This window comes from Nicotiana sylvestris, chromosome 3, assembly GCF_000393655.2.
Source record: "Nicotiana sylvestris chromosome 3, ASM39365v2, whole genome shotgun sequence".
Lineage (NCBI taxonomy): Eukaryota > Viridiplantae > Streptophyta > Magnoliopsida > Solanales > Solanaceae > Nicotiana > Nicotiana sylvestris.
The window spans coordinates 27,688,817-27,711,702 of record NC_091059.1 but is presented as its reverse complement, the minus strand read 5'-3'; the positions used below and the strand labels follow the sequence as shown (position 1 = coordinate 27,711,702).

At 37.4% G+C, this 22,886-nt stretch overlaps 3 protein-coding genes across 3 annotated transcripts; all 3 read left to right on the top strand.

Moving 5' to 3' along the window:
• Positions 1-896: 896 nt before the first annotated feature.
• LOC138887172 (uncharacterized) lies at positions 897-1,460 on the top strand. Its single transcript, XM_070168889.1, has one exon. It carries the CDS (start codon positions 897-899, stop codon positions 1,458-1,460), a length of 564 nt encoding a protein of 187 aa, XP_070024990.1.
• Positions 1,461-17,984: 16,524 nt separating this feature from the next.
• On the top strand, positions 17,985-19,079 carry LOC138887171 (uncharacterized). Its single transcript, XM_070168888.1, has 4 exons — positions 17,985-18,208; positions 18,473-18,716; positions 18,819-18,929; positions 18,978-19,079. The coding sequence occupies exons 1-4, from the start codon at positions 17,985-17,987 to the stop codon at positions 19,077-19,079; spliced, it is 681 nt and encodes a 226-aa protein (XP_070024989.1).
• A 12-nt stretch (positions 19,080-19,091) lies between these two features.
• Positions 19,092-19,676, top strand: LOC104216845 (uncharacterized). The gene has a single exon (XM_009766982.2). The coding sequence runs from the start codon at positions 19,092-19,094 to the stop codon at positions 19,674-19,676; it is 585 nt and encodes a 194-aa protein (XP_009765284.2).
• Positions 19,677-22,886: the final 3,210 nt, after the last annotated feature.

The following is a 22,886-nucleotide window of genomic DNA, read 5'->3' as shown; positions in this document are numbered from 1 at the left end:
AACGCTGACGTGGCAGAGTGTGTGTATTTCACTCTCCCAAGTGTTCTAGTGTGTGTATTTCACTCTCCCAAGTGCCAGAGTGTTCTCTTCTTTAGCATTTTTTCTTACTTTTTTTTTTCTTTTCCTTTTCGTTTTCCTTTTCCTTTTTTTTTTTGTCTTTTTTCTTTTACTTTTTTTTTTCATTTCTTCTCTAATTCCGACGGATATTCATTCACCGACAACTTTGTCTAACCGTTTTTCTTCCATTTTTTTTTTCACACACAAACTAAACTCTCAAAAAGATCTATTCATAAGCAAAGCAAAATACACTCAGATTTGGGGGGAAAATCATCATCGGAAAACCTTACCACGCCGGGAAAAAAATAATGTATTGACATTTTAACTGAAAAAAGTTTTCTCAGCTTATATTCATTTTTATTTCTTTTGCTCTTCCTCCTACTCATAAATTACACTTTCAAGAAAATATATATATATATATATATATATATATATATATATATATATATATAGTTTATAATTGTTATCTATCTATAATTAAAAAGAGAAAGAAAAACACTCTCATTACGCCAAGTGGCATCATCTCAATCTGCCACTTGGCACTTTAGGACAATCCTCTAAAAAATTAGGAGCTGTAAAATTATTTGGAAAACATTTTACAGCTCCTAATTCTTGACTAGGGCTGAGGGAGTAGAAAAACAGGCAAATGACAATGCTCCGACAAAACCTGCAACACCATGGACAACTCTTTTTGCTAGAAATCGCTCTGCTGAGAATGACATGCACCTAACTTACATTGCGCCGAGAATAGGCAGTTTGTCGTCAACTTAGATAAAACTGAAATTGAGTGTGAAACTGAGAAATGGAAGAAAGCTCTTATTGTTTATATAATTGGGAAAATGTGTGGGTACAATCATATGAGCAAATACATATCACAAGTTTGGAACAATGTGGCTGAACCATATTTGTTTCTTCATGAAGAGGGATATTATATCGTCAAGTTTCAAAACCTAAAAGATTTGAAGGAAGTGTTGTACGGAGGACCTTATACCATCAATAACAAGCCAATTATTCTAAAACAATGGACTCCGAATTTTGATTTCAATGATGAATTTTTGACAGAAATTCCACTATGGGTGAAGTTTCCAAAACTTCCGATGAACTGCTGGAGAACAAATACTCTAAGTAAAATGGCTAGCACTATTGGTAATCCATTATTTGCAGATCAATGCACAACAAAACAAACCAGTGTGTCATATGCTAGAATTCTGGTAGAAGTAAATGTCACAAAGAAGCTGCTTACTGAAATAATAATGAAAGACCCCTCTGGTAGACAATCCCAACAGCAGATTGAATTTGAATGGAGGCCAACATTCTGTGCTGAGTGTTTACAAATTGGTCATGACTGTAGCAAGCAAAAAAAAGGAAGTGAGAAATGGCCCATTGCAAAGAGCCAAACCTAAGGTGGTTCAATCATGGAAGCCAAAAGCAAACCAGCAATCAGTGGAGAAAATGCAGAACCAACAACAACCTTTGCAGTAGAGTGGAACCAATGAAAGGGGCAAGCAGAAACTTGAGATTGCAATTGCTGAGAACACTCAAGGAGGATGGACTTATGTGCGAGCAAAAGGATCCACTTCAAGTCAGAAATTACCTGAATCAAGCAGACAACAAGAAATAACATATGGTCAAGACAGGCAACAGAATCCAACTTATGCAGCAGTGATAGTGACCAAGAATGGTTTCCAAGTTTTACCTACAGAAGGAATAAAGGAAGAGAACACTAGACCTCCTAATATAGCAGGGGAACTCATATTATCTAAATGACTTGGCTATTTTGGAATGTTAGGGGTATCAATAAGAGGTACAAGTAGAAAGAACTTAAACAGTATCTCAGAGATAAACAAATTAGATTAGCTGGTTTAGTAGAAACTAGAGTCAAAGAAAATAAAGCACAATCTATAGCTAGCAAGGTGACACCAAAATGGGATAGACTAACTAACTATACAGAAGCAATCAATGGGAGAATATGGATTCTGTGGGATGCCAAAAGCTATGAAGTTCAGCACATAGCAAAGGCAGTCCAACTTATTCATTGTCGAGTGATAGGTAAACTGAATGGTATGGTTTGTATGCTCACAATGGTATATGGGTTCAATACAGTAGATCAAAGGAAAACTTTGTGGTCTCAACTTGAACAGCTGGCTCCCAAGATCAAGATACCTTGGCTTATATGTGGAGATTTCAATGTTGTGCTAACTCCTCAAGATAGGCAAGGTAATCCTATAACTATAGCTGAACTGAAGGACTTCTCAAAATGTTACAATAATCTACTGCTAACTGAAATACCTTTGAAAGGAGATTGTTATACATGGACTAACAACCAAAGAGGGGATGACAGAGTATGGAGCAAACCTCATAGGGCAATTGCAAATGATTAGTGGATGATGCAGTATGGGCACTTGAATGTAACCTATGGGGAACCATTCATTTCAGACCATAACCCTATGTTGGAGAAATATTAAAGTTCCCTTTAGGTTCTTCAACATCTGGGCAGATCATGAACAATTTAATCAAATTGTAGCACAAGGATGGGCCAGAACTATGGCAATTGGAAAGATGAGGAATGTGTGGTTTAAACTGAAACAAGTGAAGCCAATCTTCAAGCAACTAAACTCAACATAATTTAAAGGAGTTTCAGAGAAGATTACACAAGCCACAAAAAATCTGAAAGAGATTCAAGAAATAATGCAGAGCCAGCATTGTGATACTCTGCTGATCATGAGAAAGAATGCCTACATCAATTAGAGAAATGGTCATTGATAGAGGAAAGTGCACTGCAACAAAAGTCTAGGGCTACTTGGATTAGACTGGGTGATTCAAACAACAAATATTTCACAGCCATAATGAAGGAAAAGCAAACTCAGAAGCAGATTCTTGAGCTCAACTCCTTAACAGGTGGTAAACTACAAGATCCAAAAGCAATCAAAGCTGAATAATTTGTTGACTTCTATAAATCTTTGATGGGAACAGTGTAGACATGTGATTTTTGACCCTCCCCAAGATTTTTCATATTTTAGCACGTAAATATTTAATTTAGGCCCAATATAGCTATTTCAACTCATTTTTACTCTTTTACTTTATTTTACTACAAGAAAATGAAAATTACAAAAAATATTTTTATTTTATGTATCTTTCATAAAGTAAAAAAAATAAGACAAAAATAGTATCTTAATTTTATCTTTATATAATATTGAAAGATACAAAAAAATATGTAATAGTTTCATGTTTTAATATAGTTTAGTTTAATTAATTAGAATTTATTTTTGCATCATGTAGTATAGTTATCTTATATTAAGAGAATTTAGCTATGGTTTTAATTAATAATTTTTGGAGTCTTATTAGCCCAAAATTGAAACACAAAAAAAAAAGACATGGTCCAACCCAATTACCCTTGGCCCATTCTTCCCAACCCATTAGCCCATTTAAGTGCAAGATTTAATCTTAGCCTTCTATTTCCTTCTAATCCAATGCCCATCATCCTTTCCCACTTCCATATAAAATACCCAATTATAAAAACCCTACCCTAAGTTTTCAATTCCTAATCTAGCCTACCACTCTAAAAGCAAAAAAAATGGCGCAGCAAGGAGCAAAGGAGAGGACTGAACAATTCCTAAAGAAAGCTAAAAAATCGGTAGCTTCAACCCCTAAATTCTTGAGCCGCCGTTTCCCCCGCAAAATGCCACCATGAAAGAACCCTCTTACTACAGTTTTTTAAAAAGCAAATCTTTTCTTGAGTAATCATTGACTAGAATCAATCTCTACCTAACAGCATCTCTTTTCCAAATCTCATTTTACGCCCAAAACAAATATAACGGTTTAATGAATTTGGATTTTTATGAGGAGCATTATATTGATCAATTTGGTTGGTGCTGTTTCTCCAAGAAAATTATGCAACTAAAATATTGTTTGCAAAGAAGAACTTATTCAAAGTCCCATTTTCAAATTTGTTTTGCACGCCGACATAGAGAGGAAGGGTATGGACGGGAGATTTTGAAAAGAAAATTGGCGAGGGAATTTTAATTTCTTCTTTCCGATTTGGACTGTGATTCCCAAATATGGGGATTGATTGAGATGTTGTTGAGTTGAGTCCGAGTTCGGTTCGGCGAGATTCTTAGTCGAGATTCCGGTAGCGTTTCAGCCCAATGATTGTTGCTCTATTTAGCCCGATTGATTTGCAGTTTTCGGCTTTGTTCATCAATAAAAGATCCATTTCTCAATTTTCATTTTCGTTTCATTTTGTTATGATAGTTTGGAGCGCGTGTTGGTAGATTTGTGATTCTACATTGTTTGAGTAGCATGTCTTAGTTTTCGTTTAAATTGTTTTAATTAGTTTTTATTTCAATTGTGATGTATCTCGTCTAGTCTTGGTTTTTGAATAAATGCATTCAATTGAGTAGATGAAAAATCGGAGTTGTTTCTTTCTGGACAAGGAATAAGAATGTGCCATAAGGTGTGTCTTGAACTATAAAGAATCTAGGCCAAGTAATAGATCATGTTAGCTAGCCTTTGGCCCCAATAATATCTTGTTCATAAATTTGGCCTTATAACAATCTCAAAGATTAGGAAAATAATTCAAATGCGTAGCTTGCTTTAGTCGAGCTAGTTAATAATTTACCTTCCTAAACTCGGGTGCGCATTTATGTGACCCAAATCCAAATCTCAACAACGTTGGATAAAATGTGTCAGGGACCGCGGGTGCATTTATGTGACGTGGTTCAAGACGTATTATTAATGACGTTGCAATCTTCCTTAAAAATGATCAAAAGCGATTAATTAGTTAAAATTGTATCATAGGTTAAAACATGTACTAAAACACCAAATAATAAGCCAATTGTAACAGTTGAGCGACCGTGCTAGAACTACAGAATCCGGGAATTCCTAACACCTTCTCCCGGGTTAACAAAATTCCTTACCCGGATTTCTGGTTCGCGGACTGTAATACAGAGTCAATCTTTTCCTCGATTCTGGATTTGAACCGGTGACTTGGGACACCATAAAATTATCCCAAGTGGCGACTCTGAATTTTTTTTTAATAAAATAATCCCGTTTCGATTGTCACTTTAAGTTGAAAAAAACTCTCTTATATACTCCCTTCCGGGGGTGTAAGTGAAAAGGAGGTGTGACAGCTCTGGCGACTCTGTTGGGAACCAGAACCCAGAATCTCTGGTTCAGGGTTCAGAATTCGAGCTTAGATGAATTGTTATATTTGGCTTTATTTATTATTTGATTTTATTACATGTTTGGACCTAATGTGCTAAATGTTGCTTTTACCGCTTTGATATTATTTGAACTGTATATACAAACTGCTATGAAACCCCTCTCTTCTCTCTCATGAGGAGTGCACGCTGGTCGTGACTTCTTTCTGTTAGTGTCATATCCCAAATAGAATGAGGTTCGGACAAGTTGCAAAGTCGGATGATCTTTTGGTTACCGGTATGCAGCCCCCCCTCGGCTCGGGTTGTCCGCTCGAGTACACAGTCTAGAACAAGACACTCAGGTTTTAAACCTAGAATAACTCAGCCTCATGCCGGATCCCTAGTAGGAACGCTGATCTGCATCATGTGCATTTGACTTTGGAGACTCAACACAGGGTTTGGGTCTGTCTAGGATAGGTGTACCCGAAATGAAAAGACCATCCTGATGCATCCTAATATGCTACATGTTACAATCTTCAAGGGTAAAAGGGTCATTTGGCGGACCAATGATAGTTGAGGGCAAATGAAAAAAAAGGAAAAAAAGAGAGGGTGAAGTGTGAAAATAAAGCAAGTAGGGCCTAGTTATGTTTTTGTTACATTTTATTAAGAAAAAGAAAAAAAGAGCATGGAAACTTCAAAAAGATTGTGCACTTTTATCATTTTTCAAAAATCAAAAAATAAAAAAAAAGGGAAAAAGAAAATCCAAAAAGATTTTACATGTTTCATCATTTTACAAAAAAAAAGACAAAAAATATGTTTTCTATAAGTCAGTTGTTTTTTTTTTAAATTCTCGCCCGTATCCAATCTGCCCGAACTACGCATACCTGATTCTCATCTTTCGGGGCGTGATATATAGGCAACCCACATAGGGTCCGGTCTTTCTAGTGAGTTTAGGTTCTTGGCTTAGCGGGGTCTTAGCCAAATCTTGCATTTTTAGCCACTTTTAGCCACATAGGTTAATTTTAGAAAAATAGTCGCAACCATGTCTTGCATGTGTCTAGTAGGGAATGTTATTGTCTCACATAGTGTTGGTTTAAGTTTTCTTGTACAAGTGTAGATTTACTTACTGGAGTTTGGGCATGACAGATACCCCAGGATCACTGCATTCAGAAGTTGCTCGAGGAGTCATTTTATATTTTTGAGTCAATTGTTCATATTTTACTTTCTAATCATGTATAATAGTATTCGGTCTTTTAGGTGATGCTAGAGTTTGTAATAGTCTAGTTAAGTTTTCCTAGTCTTTTGTTATTGTATTCCTTATTTGGTATTTGGAAATGTGTTACAAGTCAAAAAAAATCAAAAAAAGAAAAGAAAAGAAATTTTGCGTTTTTATATTTTCGTTATAAGTTTTCTTTAGAATACTAATTTTATAAATGAAAAAAAAAATTCTTTGAGGTTGTTTTTCCTTTAGGTAATTAATTCAAAATAAAATTTGTTTTATATTTCCTTTAGTATATCAGGACTAAAAATTCAAAGAAAAAAAGAATTTTTTGTAAGGTATTAATATCAAAAATCCAAAAAGATTTTCTTTTGAGATTCTTCTTTGGGGAATTAATGAAAAAAATTCTTTTTTATTTTACAAGAACTTTAGGACATTGTACATAGAAGAAATAACATACCTTATCTTCTGTTTATTTTTAAAATTTCTCCTTTAGGTAATTAAAAATTGAAATCCAAAAACAGTTTTATCTTTTTCATTTCTCATTACGAAGTTTTTCTTCAGGGATATCAAGTGAAAATTCAGAAAAAAAGGAGTCAAAAAATATATCTTTCTTTTCTAGGATTTTCCTCAATAGAGTATTTGTTTCCAAAAAGAAAAGAAAAGAAAAATCCGTTAAGCCTGAGTTTAGAATAGGTTATAGAACATTAAGTCTAGAAAATTCAAAAAACAATTCTTCTTTATTTCTCTTTTCTCATCGTGCTAGTCATTAAGGTAAAAAAAGGAGAATGTTAGTTTGTTTCCTTTATTCCTGATTTTTCAGAACTACGCAAAAGATCTGATTCATGCGGGGTCATGATACATAGGCAACCTACATAGGGTTCGATCGAATCATTTTTTTTTATTAAAAGAAAAAAAAAGGAAAAAGAAAAGAAAAAAAGAGGTGGAATTGTGGGATGTGAGATGTGAGATGTGAGAGAAAGAAAGGGTGATGATTAAAAAAAAGAAATGAAGGAAAATGGGCAAGCCAGCAAATGCTAGAAAAGCAAAGAAAAGAGAGGTTGAAATGAACAAATTGGGATGATGCCAACTGACCTTTGTACCCTCGAAGTCATTTTAGAACCAATAACTGTGGCTAGGTGCATTGCACATAAAGTGAGATTATCTTATGTTAAATGCTCTAACACTAACGTGATGGCTTCATTTTGTTATATTCATAGAAGAAGGGTGGTTGGTTTGTGGTTTTAAAGTGGTAACTCTTCTCTACAACATAAAGTCAAAGGCAATGGCAGACAACAACAGAACTAAGTTGGTTGATACCGGTGCTCGAAAGCAGTTGGTTGAACAGGACAATGGGTTGGTTGAAGAGGTAAAGATGTTAAAACAACACATGGCTGACATGTATCAGGCTTGGATGACTGGGAAGGGGCCACCCCCGCCACCACCTAACTTCCTGGATGCTGCCCTTACCCAAACTCCAGACACGATACCAGATGATCCTCCATACTCTCCAGATCCACCCGCTTATCTCCAAGCTCATGATGCCCAATATTACCCCTCATAGGTTGCCCGCAAGGTTCCCTACTCATACAAACAGGGCCCTAGGGATGAGCCTCATGTTGAAAATGAAAGGTTCACAGGAAGAAAAGGGAAATATGGGGCAGCTAGGAGGCTGAAAGGCATAGAACAGTCCTTAAAGAACAAGCAAGGAATGGGAGACCAGGGAAGCATGGCTTACAAAAAACTTTCTGTGTCCCCTGATGTTCCCCTGCCCGCAAGGTTTAAAGTGCCAAAATTTAACTTGTATGATGGGTGTGGGGATCCGGTAGCCCACCTGAAGGTTTATTGTAGTGAAATGAGAGGTGTTGGAGAGAAAGATGACTTGATGATGGCGTATTTCAGTGAGAGACTGACTGGGGCAGCTTTGGACTGGCATGCTCGTCAAGATGGTGGTAAGTGGCCTACATTGGGTGACAAGACTCAAGATTTTGTTCAAAACTTTCAATATAAATCAGGCGTTACCCCAGACCGCTCTTCCATATCTAGAATGGGAAAGAAGCCGGAGGAAAGCTTTAGAGAGTTTGGGCTCAAATGGAGGGAGCAGGCTGCTCGAGTCAATACCCCGATTGGTGAAGAAGAAATAGTTGAGCTTTTCCTACAAGCCCAGGGGCCCACCTACTTCAGTCATTTGATCCCGGCCCTGGGAAAGCTTTTCAATGATGTCTTAAAAATGGGGGAGCTAGTAGAAGAGGGAATCAAGTCAGGCAAAATCATGAGTTGTTCGAAAAACATTCAGAACATCCCAGTAAGCTTGGGTGGAAGAAAGAGAAACAGAAAAGATAACACAATGGGCTTTCCCGATCAACACTTCCAGCCTCGACATCGTCCCCGTGGATATCCTGATGCACCAGATGAGCCTCCCCAATGCCACTTCTCTCCACAGAACCCCCAAAGTCGTACATCACTCTCCCAGTATCCAGCTCCACAAAATGCCCATCTACCCCCATGAGTCTACCGAAACCCCCCGGGATCAGGTTTCCGGCCCAATCAAGCATTTAAGAACGAGATGTTGCGGAAGAAGAAAGCCTTCACTCCATTGGGAGAGTCATATGCCAGTCTATTCCATAGGCTACGGAAATTGGACATGTTGAAGTCGATCTAGATAAAAATGTCAAACCCTCTTCCAAAAAAGTTTGGTTTTTCTCAAAGGTGCGCATATTGCTCAGATGCCCCGAGGCATGACATAGAGAAGTGTTGGAACATGAAGAATGCGATTTAGAAGCTTATTGATGCAGGCGACATTGTCGTGCAAAATCCAGATGCAGCAGACACTAGCCAAAGTCCGTCACCTGTACATAATGAGACGTATATGGTGGGCATGATTTATTTTGAAAAGGAATGTGAGAATTTTTCTGGGATCCTGGGAAGTCCACGTGCTACAAAGCTTTCAGTGCTATCAGAGGTTGATCCTAAGAACGAGCAGAAAAAGGGAACCCAAAGGCAATCTGTTAAGAACGATTGATGGAGACTTGTGAAGGTCCTAGTATTGTTGATGCAGAAGTCAGTGGCTAAGATGTTGAGTTTGATGATTGGAAAGACTCTCTTTTCTTGGTTAGCCAGGGAGGAGTTTTGATGGTTTATTTTGTTGTCATTTCTGCTATCCGGATTATTTCAGGGTTGTAATCCGGATATTGTCTTGTGACTCAAACCCTTCTATCCTTTTATTTTGCTTAGTTTGTTTAGTCATAATAGCTCGTTTAGTGTTGTCTAGGTTTGTTCTAGGTTTGTAACTCCAGTTTGGTTTGTTTGTTTTGTTGTCCAAACCCTTTCACTATCTGTCTAATGCAATTTTCTGTTTTCTGTGATTTCTAGTCATTTTCGTTTAGTTCTCTTTTCTTTTTATAGTTCTTTTCCTGTTGACTCTAGTGACATGACATGCACGCGTAACTCTCAGCCTGGTTTTAAAAGTTAGTTTAATCACGAAGCAATGAAACAATGTTGAAGATGTAAGGACATTTGAGGGAAATAAGTAAAGGCATTTTGAGATCACTTCAAGCCCGAATTGTGTGAAACTGGGGCAGGTAGAACATAAAAATACACTATTGAAATGCATCATGCTCCAGGTGAAGATAATGGCAAGTTTGCCCCAAATTTGTAGGGGGGTCGTTCGTGGTAATGACAGTGAGGGTGTTGACTAATGGGGCTTGGTAAATAACAGATGTAGAAGGCGAATGTGTGGATATGATTATCAAGTCTAGTGCAATCAAAAGATGTTACAAAGGTTTTCCTTAGTTTGTTTAATTGTGTAGTTTGCACTTGACATGTTTTGGAGATTGGAATGACGAAGGCATTTTGTTCTGCTATCTAAACACTTTATCCTTCGTTACCCCTTTGAGCCTTATTTATTTTCTTTCATACCCCTCTTTCGGAATCAGTAGCAAAGATCAGAAACGCAAGCGTGAAAGATGAGCAAAGGAAAAAGAGAAAAGAAAAAGAATGAAAAGAGAGAGAATAAAAAGAAGAATAAAGAGAAAAGGGAAAAAGAAAAAAAAACAACAATAAAAAGAAAAAGAAGGAAAGGAGAGAAAAGAAAAAGAAAAAAAATCACAACAAATAAATTAATTCTTATAACATGAACTACGTTCGACCTGATTCCTTTTAAGGATACGTAGGCAGCCTCACGGTTCGATCTCATCGAAATAAAAATCCAAAAGTCCCCAAGCAAGAAACTAGGGCAGAAGTTGTGGTTGCTGTAGGAAGTCTGATTCTGAAAGTTGTAATTTTGAACCCATTTGAATTGTTTCGAGCCTTTGATACCCTTTATTTATAACCCTATCCAAAAGCCCACATTACGGTCCAAAGAAAGACCTTCCGATCAGTCTTCAAGAGATGCCAAGTCAAGCTAGTAGAGGTGAATCATATCAGGGGCAGCACGCCGGTCCAAGCAAGGAAAAATAAAAAATGAGAGAGTCTTATTGGTGAAAACCCTCACGGGCGTCGTAAGGCGATGAAAACTGAGAGAAATAAAAAATGAGAGAGTCTTATTGGTGAAAACCTTCACGGGCACCTTGAGGTGACGATAAGTTGAGATAAAGAACAAATGAGAGAGGCTTGATGGTAAAAACTCTCCGGGCACTACAAGTCGAATAAGGATTGTGAATCAGATTGAATAATCGGAGCATTGAAGCTCAGTTTCACGGTTTAGGGGGTATAACAGGAGTTGAACATCAGAATAGCTCAACAGAATAGGTCACATGTGCATGTCATGGTCATTAGAGTTGCTATCCACATCTGATAGGTTTCTACTTTGTAGTTTTCTTGTTAGGGATCATCTCTTTCCTTTGTCCTTTACTCTGTTCCTTTTGTCTTGTTTACTTCCTCTTCTTGAGTCTGTTCGGTCAAAATAAGTGAGAAATGACTTCAAAATTTTCCACCAGCTTTCCAATTTCACAAAACGGGATCTGGCCAGCATATCAAAGTGGCATAAGTTAGGAAAGAACGACGTGCGCATTGAGTTGGTAACAATCAACATGCTTTGGGATTCATATATCAACTTATGAACAATGCAATAGATGGAGGGTGTTAGGTGAATAGATTAAGGGTAATTTCTGTGATAAGATTGACAGAGAAAGTGGTTAACCAATAACAAGTAAGGTCTTCCAAGTGGAAATCAAAGTTATCATGGCAAGTGAAGGAGCAATAGACCTCAAGGCCAATGCCAGTAGGTTAAGTCAGGAAAGAACAGCATGCACATTGAATGAACGGTAATTGACGTGCTTTGGGATTCATAGGAGACACAAAGGTTGGTAAATGTCAGTTCATGAGTAATGCAACAAATAGAGGGTATTGGGTCTGAATGGAGAAGAGGTATTTTCTGTGATAAGGATGACATAGAAAGTGATTAGTCAAGGAACAAGCAAGGTCTTCGAGTGGAAATCGGTTATAATGAGAAGTGAAGGAGCAACCGCCCTCAAAGTCAAGGCCACAAACCAACCACCATATTTTAAACTGACAAGATTTTTCTTTGATTTGAAACAGGGACAGGAAATTTCGTTTGTTTCGGAGAAACCCACCACAAGGAAATGCAAGCACCAAACAGGTTTGACCGTAAACTCTCAGGACCCGCCTTGATAATGGCATTTAATTTAAAGTTTTCAGGACCCTTCTGAAAAATGGGACCTAGTTTAAAGTTCAGAAATAGCATAATCTAGCATAAATGTATCCCAAAGGAATTTAAGTTGGCTTAGAAGTTTGCATGTTCGAGATAGGATTCAATTAGGAGTTTTCAGGACCCTCCTGAATAATGGGACTTAGCTTTAAGATTTCGATTAGATAACAACATTTAGCGTAAATTCTGTTGTAGGGTAGTATAATTCAGCCATAAAAGTTGTCACTCTTAAGATAAGACTTGATTTTGATTTTCAGGACCCTCCTGGATAATGAGATTTAATTTTAAATTTTCAGGACCCTCTTGGATAATGGGATTTAGATTTTAAATTTCAGGACCCTCCTGGATAATGGGATTTAATTTTAAAGGTTCTCAGGACCCTCCTGGATAATAGGATTTAGTTTTTAAGTTTTCAGGACCCTCATGGAAAATGGAATTTAGTTTTTAAATTTTCAGGACCCTCTTGGATAATGAGATTTAATTTTAAAATTTCAGGGCCCTCCTGGATAATGGGATTTAATCTTAAAAATTTTCAGGACCCTCCTGGACAATGGGACTTAGTTAAAATTCAAAACGTTCATGAGTAACAAGATCTAGCTAGGCTCTACCTTGAGGAAATATAAGTTTGGCTTTGGAGTTTTCATGCTTAGGATAAAATTCAATTTGAAATTTTCAGGACCCTCCTGGATAATGGGATTTAGTTTTAAGGTCTTCATAGATAACAAGATTTAGCGGAAGTCTTACCTTTAGGAAATATAACTTAGCTTTAAAACTGTCATATAACTAGAAGTTTTCAGGATCCTCCTGGATAGTGGGATCTAGCTTTTAAAATTCATAGAGATATTTGGCAACATGGTCCAATGCGCCCAACATCAGACTGGGGCAGAAATTTTCTTTATCTTGTCTATTTTTGTTAAAATCAGGCACCCACTTAGAGAACAAGGGAATACATGTCAAGTTTCGGTAATCAGGCGCCCACCTGGAGAACAAGGGAATGCATTTCAAGTTTCGGCAATCAAGCGCCCACCTGGAGAACAAGGAAATACATTTTTCAAGTTTAGCAACCAGGCGCCCACCTGGAGAACAAGGGAATATATTTTCAAGTTTAGCAATCAGGCGCCCACATGGAGAACAAGGGAACACATTTTCAAGTTCAACAATCAGGCACCCACCTGGAGAACAAGGGAGTATAGCTCAAGTTTCAGTTTTCAAAGTTCTTACTGATGTTTGGTAACATGCCAAACCGAGGCAGACGTTTTGTTTGTTTTGTTTATTTTGTGGAAATCAGGCGTCCACCTGGAGAACAAGAGAATACATTTCAAGTTCAGCAATCAGGCACCCACCTGGAGAATAAGGGAGTATAGCTCAAGTTTCAGTTTTCAAAGTTGATAATGATGTTTGGTAACATGCCAAATCGGGGCAGACGTTTTCTTTTTTTTGTTTATTTTGTTGAAATCAGGCGCCCACCTGGAGAACAAGGGAATACATTTCAAGTTCAGCAATCAGGCGCCCACCTGAAGAACAAGGGAATACATTTCAAGTTCAGCAATCAGGCGCCCACCTGGAAAATAAGGGAATACATTTCAAATTCAGCAATCAAGCGCCCAACTGGAGAACAAGGGAATATATTTCAAGTTCAGTAATCAGGCGCCCACCTAGAAAATAAGGGAATACATTTCAAGTTCAGCAATCAGGCGCCCACCTGGAAAATAAGGGACTACATTTCAAATTCAGCAATCAGGCGCCCACCTGGAGAACAAGGGAATACATTTCAAGTTCAGCAATCAGGCGCCCACCTGGAGAACAAGGGAATACATTTCAAGTTTTGGCAATCAGGCGCCCACCTGGAGAACAAGGGAATACATTTCAAGTTTTGGTAATCAGGCGCCCACCTGGAGAACAAGGGAATACATTTCAAGTTTTGGTAATCAGGCGCCCACCTGAAGAACAAGGGAATACATTTCAAGTTTTGGTAATCAGGCGCCCACCTGGAGAACAAGGGAATACGTTTCAAGTTCAACAATCAGGCGCCTACCTGAAGAACAAGGGAATACATTTCAAGTTTTGGTAATCAGGCGCCCACCTAAAGAACAAGGGAATACATTTCAAGTTTTGGTAATCAGGCGTCCACCTGGAGAACAAGGGAATACATTTTCAAGTTCAGCAATCAGGCGCCCACCTGGAGAACAAGGGAATACATTTCAAGTTCAGTAATCAGGCACCCACCTGGAGAACAAGGGAGTATAGTCCAAGTTTCAGATTTCAAGTTCTTAGTGGTATTTGGTAACATGTCAAACTCGGGCAGAAGTTTTCTTTATTTTGTTTATTTTGTGGAAATCAGGCGCCCACCTGGAAAACAAGGGAATACATTTTCAAATTCAGCAATCAGGCGCCCACCTGGAGAACAAGGGAATACATTCAAGTTTCAGCAATCAGGTGCCCACCTGGAGAACAAGGGAATACATTTTTCGGGTTCAGCAATCAGGCGCCCACCTGAAAAACAAGGGAATACATTTCAAGTTCAGCAATTAGGAGCCCACCTGGAGAACAAGGGAACACAAAAAGTTTCAGTAATCAGGCGCCCACCTGGAGAACAAGGGAAGACGGTTCAAGTTTCAAGGGAAAGTAGTTCCTAAGGAAGACAGTTCAAGATTTGGCAATCATGCACCCACCTGGAAAACAAGGGAATTCACTTCAGAATGCAATTCAAGTCAGCAACAAAAGAAGCTCGCGGTAGAAACGCGAGTCAATAGTTCGAGATGATTAACAGAAGTTAGTCACAATCCAAAATAATAAATAAAAAAAAGAAAGGCAAGAAGTGAATCCAAATGCAGAAGTTGATGAAAGATGTGAGTTGCTCAAGACATGACTGAGGTCAAAAGCACTGCATGCCTGGTCTTGATCCGAAAAGCTGAAGAAGGATGAACTAGCACCTGCAACTAGCAAGCATCAAGGTTCAAATCTAAAGTCTGCATGAAGAACCACCCAAGACTCAAGATCAAGCTTCAGAAGACTTATAGATAGGAATCTTATAACTCGTAGTTGACAGGCTTAGCTAGTCTTTTCATCTTCTGATTTTTGATGTAATAACAGGACCGCGGACCGGAACCTCGGCGGAATGGCACCTCGACCGGCTATCCACCTCGGCATACTCCATCATCTCACTCACCTCTGAACTACACGTGGCCTGATTCCTTTAATAGCCAAGGATATGTAGGCAGATCAGATACCAAAGCTCGGTCGCATTCCCCTCTCTCTTAGTTTTAGTCTCTCCAAATAAGGGTCGGGTCAAAAAAAACCTGTCTAGTCATTATTTGTCTGAAAATACTTCGCCTTTCCAGTCAAAGAGGGGCAGCTGTAGACATGTGATTTTTGACCCTCCCCAAGATTTTTCATATTTTAGGACGTAAATATTTAATTTAGGCCCAATATAGCTATTTCAACTCATTTTTACTCTTTTACTTTATTTTACTACAAGAAAATAAAAATTATAAAAAATATTTTTATTTTATGTACCTTTCATAAAGTAAAAAATAATAATATAATACGAAAATAGTACCTTAATTTTATCTTTATATAATCTTGAAAAATACAAAAAAATATATGTAATAGTTTCATGTTTTAATATAGTTTAGTTTAATTAATTAGAATTTATTTTTGCATCATGTAGTATAGTTATCTTATATTAAGGGAATTTAGCTATGGTTTTAATTAATTATTTTTGGAGTCTTATTAGCCCAAAATTGAAACACAAAAAAAAGACATGGTCCAACCCAATTACCCTTGGCCCATTCTTCCTAACCCATTAGCCCATTTAAGTGCAAGATTTAATCTTAGCCTTCTATTTCCTTCTAATCCAATGCCCATCATCCTTTCTCACTTCCATATAAAATACCCAATTATAAAAACCCTACCCTAAGTTTTCAATTCCTAATCTAGCCTACCACTCTAAAAGCAAAAAAAAAAATGGCGCAGCAAGGAGCAAAGGAGAGGACTGAACAATTCCTAAACAAAGCTAAAAAATCGGTAGCTTCAACCCTTAAATTCTTGAGCCGTCGTTTCCCCCGCAAAATGCCACCATGAAAGAACCCTCTTACTACAGTTTTTTAAAAAGCAAATCTTTTCTTGAGTAATCATTGACTAGAATCAATCTCTACCTAACAACATCTCTTTTCCAAATCTCATTTTACGCCCAAAACAAATATAACGGTTTAATGAATTTGGATTTTTATGAGGAGCATTATATTGATCAATTTGGTTGGTGCTGTTTCTCCAAGAAAATTATGCAAATAAAATATTGTTTGCAAAGAAGAACTTATTCAAAGTCTCATTTTCAAATTTGTTTTGCACGCCGACATAGAGAGGAAGGGTATGGACGGGAGATTTTGAAAAGAAAATTGGCGAGGGAATTTTAATTTCTTCTTTCCGATTTGGACTGTGATTCCCAAATATGGGGATTGATTGAGATGCTTTTGAGTTGAGTCCGAGTTCGGTTCGGCGAGATTCTTAGTCGAGATTCCGGTAGCATTTCAGCCCAATGGTTGTTGCTCTATTTAGCCCGATTGATTTGCAGTTTTCGACTTTGTTCATCAATAAAAGGTCCATTTCTCAATTTTCATTTTCGTTTCATTTTGTTATGATAGTTTGGAGCGCGTGTTGGTAGATTTGTGATTCTACATTGTTTGAGTAGCATGTCTTAGTTTTCGTTTAAATTGTTTTAATTAGTTTTTATTTCAATTGTGATGTATCTCGTCTAGTCTTGGTTTTTGAATAAATGATTTCAATTGGGTAGATGAAAAATCGGAGTTGTTTCTTTCTGGACAAGGAATAAGAATGGGCCATAAGGTGTGTCTTGAACTATAAAGAATCTAGGCCAAGTAATAGATCATGTTAGCTAGCCTTTGGCCCTAATAATATCTTGTTCATAAATTTGGCCTTATAACAATCTCAAAGATTAGGAAAATAATTCAAATGCATAGCTTGCTTTAAGCGAGCTAGTTAATAATTTACCTTCCTAAACTCGGGTGCGCATTTATGTGACCCAAATCCAAATCTCAACAACGTTGGATAAAATGTGTCAGGGACCGCGGGTGCATTTATGTGACGTGGTTCAAGACGTATTTTAAATGACGTTGCAATCTTCCTTAAAAATGATCAAAAGAGATTAATTAGTTAAAATTGTATCATAGGCTAAAACATGTACTAAAACACCAGATAATAAGCCAATTGTAACAGTTGAGCGACCGTGCTAAAACCACGGAATCCGGGAATGCCTAACACCTTCTCCCGGGTTAACAGAATTCCTTACCCGAATTTCTGGTTCGCGGACTGTAATACAGAGTCAATATTTTCCTCGATTCGGGATTTGAACCGGTGACTTGGGACACCATAAAATTATCCCAAGTGGTGACTCTAAATTTTTTTTAATAAAATAATTTCGTTTCGATTGTCACTTTAAGTTGATAAAAACTCCCTTATATACTCCCTTCCGGGGGTGTAGGTGAAAAAGGAGGCATGACAAACAGCAGCATCTAGCTTACTAGTTGTCAATAGATTGGTCATGAGGAATGGTCCTTGTCTATCACATATGCAACAGAAAGATTTGTGTGCCAGTGTTATAGAGGCTGAAATCTATGAAGGACTGAATGCAATTGGGGACTGTAAAGCACCAGGGATAGATGGTCTCAATGCTTTGTTTTTCAAGAGATCATGGCCCATTATCAAGAAAGATGTATGTGAAGCAATGAAGGAATTCTTTGATACAGGGATCCTATATTAGGCCATAAATTGCACTCTCACTTTACTCCCAAAAGCTGCCAACCCAGACACAGTAAAGGACTATCGACCCATAACATGTTGCACAATATTGTATAAGTTGATTTCCAAAGTCATAACTGGAAGAATGCAAAAAGTTATGAATCATATCATCACTGACTCACAAGCAGGCTTCATTCTAGGGAGAAGAATAGCAGACAACATAATATTAGCTGATGAGCTGGTCAAGTCATACAACATGAAGCATATTTGTCCTAGATGCATGATAAAGGTGGATATACAAAAGGCTTATGATTCTGTAGAATGGGTATACTTAGAGCAGGTTCTTGAGGGACTGGCTTTCCCTGAGAAGTTTATAAAATGGATAATGGCTTGTGTGACAACAGTTAATTACTCTATCTTATTAAATAGAGAATAACCAGAGCCTTTTAATGCAGCTAAGGGATTGAGGCAAGGGGACCCAATTTCACCATTCTTATTTGCTATTGCTATGGAGTATCTGTGTCGACTACTCAAAGGATTGAACCAAGATAAACAATTCAAATATCACCCTCGATGCAGCAAGCTTGGTATCACTCACTTATGCTTTGCGGATGACCTTTTACTATTTGCCAGAGGACACCTAGAATCAGTGCAGAGGCTCCACCACTGTTTCTGGACATTCTCATCTGCATCAGGATTACATGTTAATTTGTCAAAGAGTGCAGTCTATTGTGGGGTCATGGATCCTAGGCAAAAGGCAGCTATCATTCAAGCTCTTGGTTACACTGAGGGGCAATTACCCTTTAAGTACTTAAGGGTTCCACTGGACACTAAAAAGCTATCCATTCTTCAGTGGCAGCCCCTCATTACAAAAATGGTAGCAAAAATAACACATTGGATAGCAAAAAAATTATCCTATGCCGGCAGAGCTCAGTTGGTCCAAACAGTGTTGTTCGGAATACAATCTTATTGAGCTCAGTTGTTTACACTTCCAATTAAAGTTGTCAAATTAATTGAGGCTTACTGCAGAAGTTACCTATGGTCTGGTGGAAATGTGCTTACCAAAAAATTATTGCTTTCTTGGGAAAAGGTATGTCTCCTTAAATCTGTAGGGGGACTTAACCTTATCAATCTGCAGGTGTGGAATAATGCTGCAATTGCCAAGACCTACTGGGGTCTAACTCATAAGCAAGATAAGTTGTGGATCAAATGGATCCATCCTTATTATGTTAAGCAGTAAAGGATTGATGATATGAGTATCCCTCATGGTGCAAGCTGGATGATCAGGAAGATTTTTGAAACTAAACAGATAATCAATCAACTTCACAAGCCACTTGATGAGCAAAAGAGTACTATTAAGTACATATATTTACAATTGATACCAATTCACTCTAAGATGGATTGGAGATGCTTAATGTTCCAGAACAATGCTAGACCAAAAGCCATATTTACTATGTGGCTACAGAACCATGGAAGATTGCTAACAAAAGACAGGCTGAAAAAATGGGGTCTCCATATGGATGAGATATGTGTGTTGTGCCAGGCTGATAAGGAAACAAGAGAACACTTGTTTGCAGAATGCTCATATGCCAACAGATTATGGAACAGGTTATCTCAATGGGATCATGTCCACTCCATTGTTCCTAACACTTGGATACAGTTTTTCCAGCTCATCATTCATCACTCGAAAGGGAAGACAGCTTCAGTAATGCTACTTAAAATGATGTATGCTGAATACATACATGTGCTATGGAGAGAAAGGAATACTCGAATATTTGAGGGTGCAAGTAGAGAACGTGAAGCACTGGTATATGTTAATCGGCTATCTAAAATTTAAAAAATTCTTTAGCCAATGATTTTCTTTCTAGTATGACTCCATTTTGATATTTGATATTAACCATGTTAAATATGTGAGTTATTTGAGTTATATGTAAATAACCTTAAAATTTAAACCTTCTAGGTAACTATAGATAATTGTTAGATATTGTTTATGAAACACTACATGAAAAAGGACTAACATTTTCTCAAATCACGTAGTGATAATTTTATTTTTGCACCATTCTTATTGGTGTCATTGGAACCTAAAAATAGTCACAAAGCGAAATAATAACTCGTATTTATGAGCTCTGGCAAAGCACAAAGGTTGGCACAATATGAACGATTCTTTGGTTACGACGTGACTCTTTTACTACGACTTGAATTCTTATTTGGTATGCTATTATGTTTAAAAAAATAATTCTATTTTGAAATTTCAATTTCTACAACATTATATATATTTCAATAATGATTATTTTTATAATGATGCAAGTGAAGATATTATCAATAATTTAAAATTCACTTTAATCGGCTATCTAAAAATGTAAATGATTCTTTGGCCGTAAATTTTATTCCAGTATGACTCCATCTTGAGTTTATCGATATCTCTAGCCACAGATTTTAAATTTTGAATACCCTATACATATACAGATTTTTTGTTCTTTGAATCATTAAATGTTAGATTAATTGATTGTTATTATATAGCATTGCATATATTGTCTTAAAATTGCCAAGCAATTTTTTCTCGACACCATACTTGGCTTAACCTCAATGCAAACTACTAAGTTACAATAAAATTCAAATTCGAATATCATATCAGTTTGTTAGTAATAGTGATTTTTTTTTAAAAACGACACACAATGTAAATAAAAAAAATATTCTAAGATATCCTTATCTTATAATCTATGTATTTGAGTTGAAAAAAATATTTGAAATTGATGAGATCGTCTTCCAAATTTTTTACACTCAACAAAGATGAAACAGAAGAAGAAATTCGTTGTCGTCTCTTATTTCTGGTTTTTAGATTTTTCATATATTTTTTCTATATTTATTTTCTTTTATGTTTTTCTTTCTTTTCTTACACAAAATTAAGTTATTTCGTTATAAACGGATGAGTTTAATAGAAATTGTCTACATAAGAACTTTATTTATATTTTTAGTCTTTGGTTGAAATTCTGTCATATTTTTCTTTTGGCTTTATCTTATCAACCTAATCAGGAGCTCATCCAACCACTTAAATTAAAAAATTGAGGATGTATAATTTATATATAATTCATATGTAACATGTGTAACGACCCGATCGGTCGTTTTGAGCTTTTGCACTTTGATCACCAGTTCTCGGGCATGACTTGCCCTGTGTAATGTATTATAACTGATGTAGATCGTTGGTTTGGTTTTTTACGGAAATCGGAATGAAATTGAAAGAACAGTTCTCAGTTGTAGCTTAAAAATTTGAAGGTTTGACCAAGATTTGACTTATTTGTATATGAGCTCGGATCGGAATTTTTATGATTTGGTTAGCTCCATTGGGTGATTTATGACTTAGGTGCGTGATCGGAATTGGTTTTGGAGGTCCAGAGTAGAATTAGGCTTGAATTGGCGAAGTTGAGATTTTGGCGATTTCCGGTTGGTAGGTGAGATTTTGATTCGGGAGTCAGAATGGAATTCCGAGAGTTGCAATAGCTTCGTTATATCATTTGGGATGTGTGTGCAAAATTTTAGGTCATTCGGACATGTTTTGGTTGGGTTTTTTTATCGAAAACGTATTTCGGAAGATTCTCAAAAATTAGGCTTGAATCCGATGTGTTTCGGGTAATTTGATGTTGTTTGAGGTGTTTTGATGATGAGAATAAGTCTGAATAAGGTATTGGGTTATGTTTGTGCTTTTGGTTGAGGTCCCGGGGACCTCGGGGTGAATTCAGATGGTTAACGGAAAGATTTTGGACTTAGGAGATTTCAGGAGATTGTTGCTTCTGGTATTTCCGCACATGCGGAAGGGGAGCCGCAAGAAGAGGTTTGGGAAAAATAGCTAGGGATTGCAGATGCGGCATATGGACTGCACCTGCGGAGTCGCATATGCGGCTCGTGGACCGCAGATGCGGAACCTAGTGCCCTAAGTGATTTCCGCAAATGCGGAGAAATGACCGCAGAAGTGGGCTTTTGCTCGTAGATGCGAAAAACCCTGGGCAGAATGTTTTAATTCATTTCATCCACGATTTTGAAGCTCATTTACTCCATAGTTGGCCTTTTTGAGACCTTTTTGAAGGAAATCGAAGAGGGGTTCAAGGAGAAACGTTTGGAGGTAAGATTTTCGAACCTAAAACTCAATTCTATTGTGAAATCCACCTAGAAATTCATGGAAACTAAGCATAAAATTGAAGAAACTAGGGCTTGAGAATATGGACTATAGGTTTGGGATTTGAAGGAACATTTGGGGTCTGATTTGAGAACTTTTGGTATGTATGAACTCGTGGAGACATAAGGAACCCGTTGATGTGAAATTTTCTGAGTTTCGAGAAGCGGGCCCGGGGCTCGGGTTTTGCTAATTTCGGGATTTTTGGTATTTTTCGATTGTTTTCGCTTGGGCTTTGTTTCCTTGGTATATTGTGACGTATTCATTCTGATTTTGGATAGATTCGACACGCGTGGAGGCCGATTTGAGGGGCAAGGGCGTCGCGAGCTAGAGATTTAGTCGGTTCGAGGTGAGTAATGATTGTAAATGCTGTTCTGAGGGTTTGAAACCCCGGATTACATATTGTTGTGTTACTTTAAGGTGACACACACACTAGATGATGATCGTGGAGTTGTGCACCATTGGGGATTATGACTTGGTCTGTCTCGTACGACTGTTAAGTCGCGTATTTGATTTGAACTCTTATGATGTTCCATATTCTATAGATTGATATTATATGTTTGGGTTGTATGTCATGCTTGGGGCCTTGTGCCGACCTGCTGAGACCCTTAGGGGCACTTTCACTATTTTTCCTCACTCTATTTGTTTTGAAAGCATATCCTTAGTCATGTTTTATCTGTTTATTGTTTAAATCTGGTTTGTCACTTCATTTCTTAAAAATATGAAAACTGTTTGGGTTGAGTTCCCTATTTTACTAATGGTTCGAGTGATCGTAAGGTTGATGACTGGGGTAGACCAAGAGTCTAATTGTAAGGTTAATGACTGAGAGAGGACAAGGGCCTGGTTGCGAGGATTATATAGTTATGGATCGGGCTGCAC

What these genes read in the sequence shown, in the direction of transcription:
- LOC104216845 (XM_009766982.2), top strand. Translation starts at nt 19,092, where the DNA reads ATGAGTATCCCTCATGGTGCAAGCTGGATGATCAGGAAGATTTTTGAA.
- LOC138887172 (XM_070168889.1), top strand. Translation starts at nt 897, where the DNA reads ATGTGTGGGTACAATCATATGAGCAAATACATATCACAAGTTTGGAAC.
- LOC138887171 (XM_070168888.1), top strand. Translation starts at nt 17,985, where the DNA reads ATGCAAAAAGTTATGAATCATATCATCACTGACTCACAAGCAGGCTTC. An exon ending in GGACTGGCTTTCCCTGAGAA is followed by an intron (nt 18,209 to 18,472) that starts GTTTATAAAATG and finishes ACTATTTGCCAG; the next exon opens with AGGACACCTAGAATCAGTGC. An exon ending in TATTGCTTTCTTGGGAAAAG is followed by an intron (nt 18,930 to 18,977) that starts GTATGTCTCCTT and finishes ATCAATCTGCAG; the next exon opens with GTGTGGAATAATGCTGCAAT.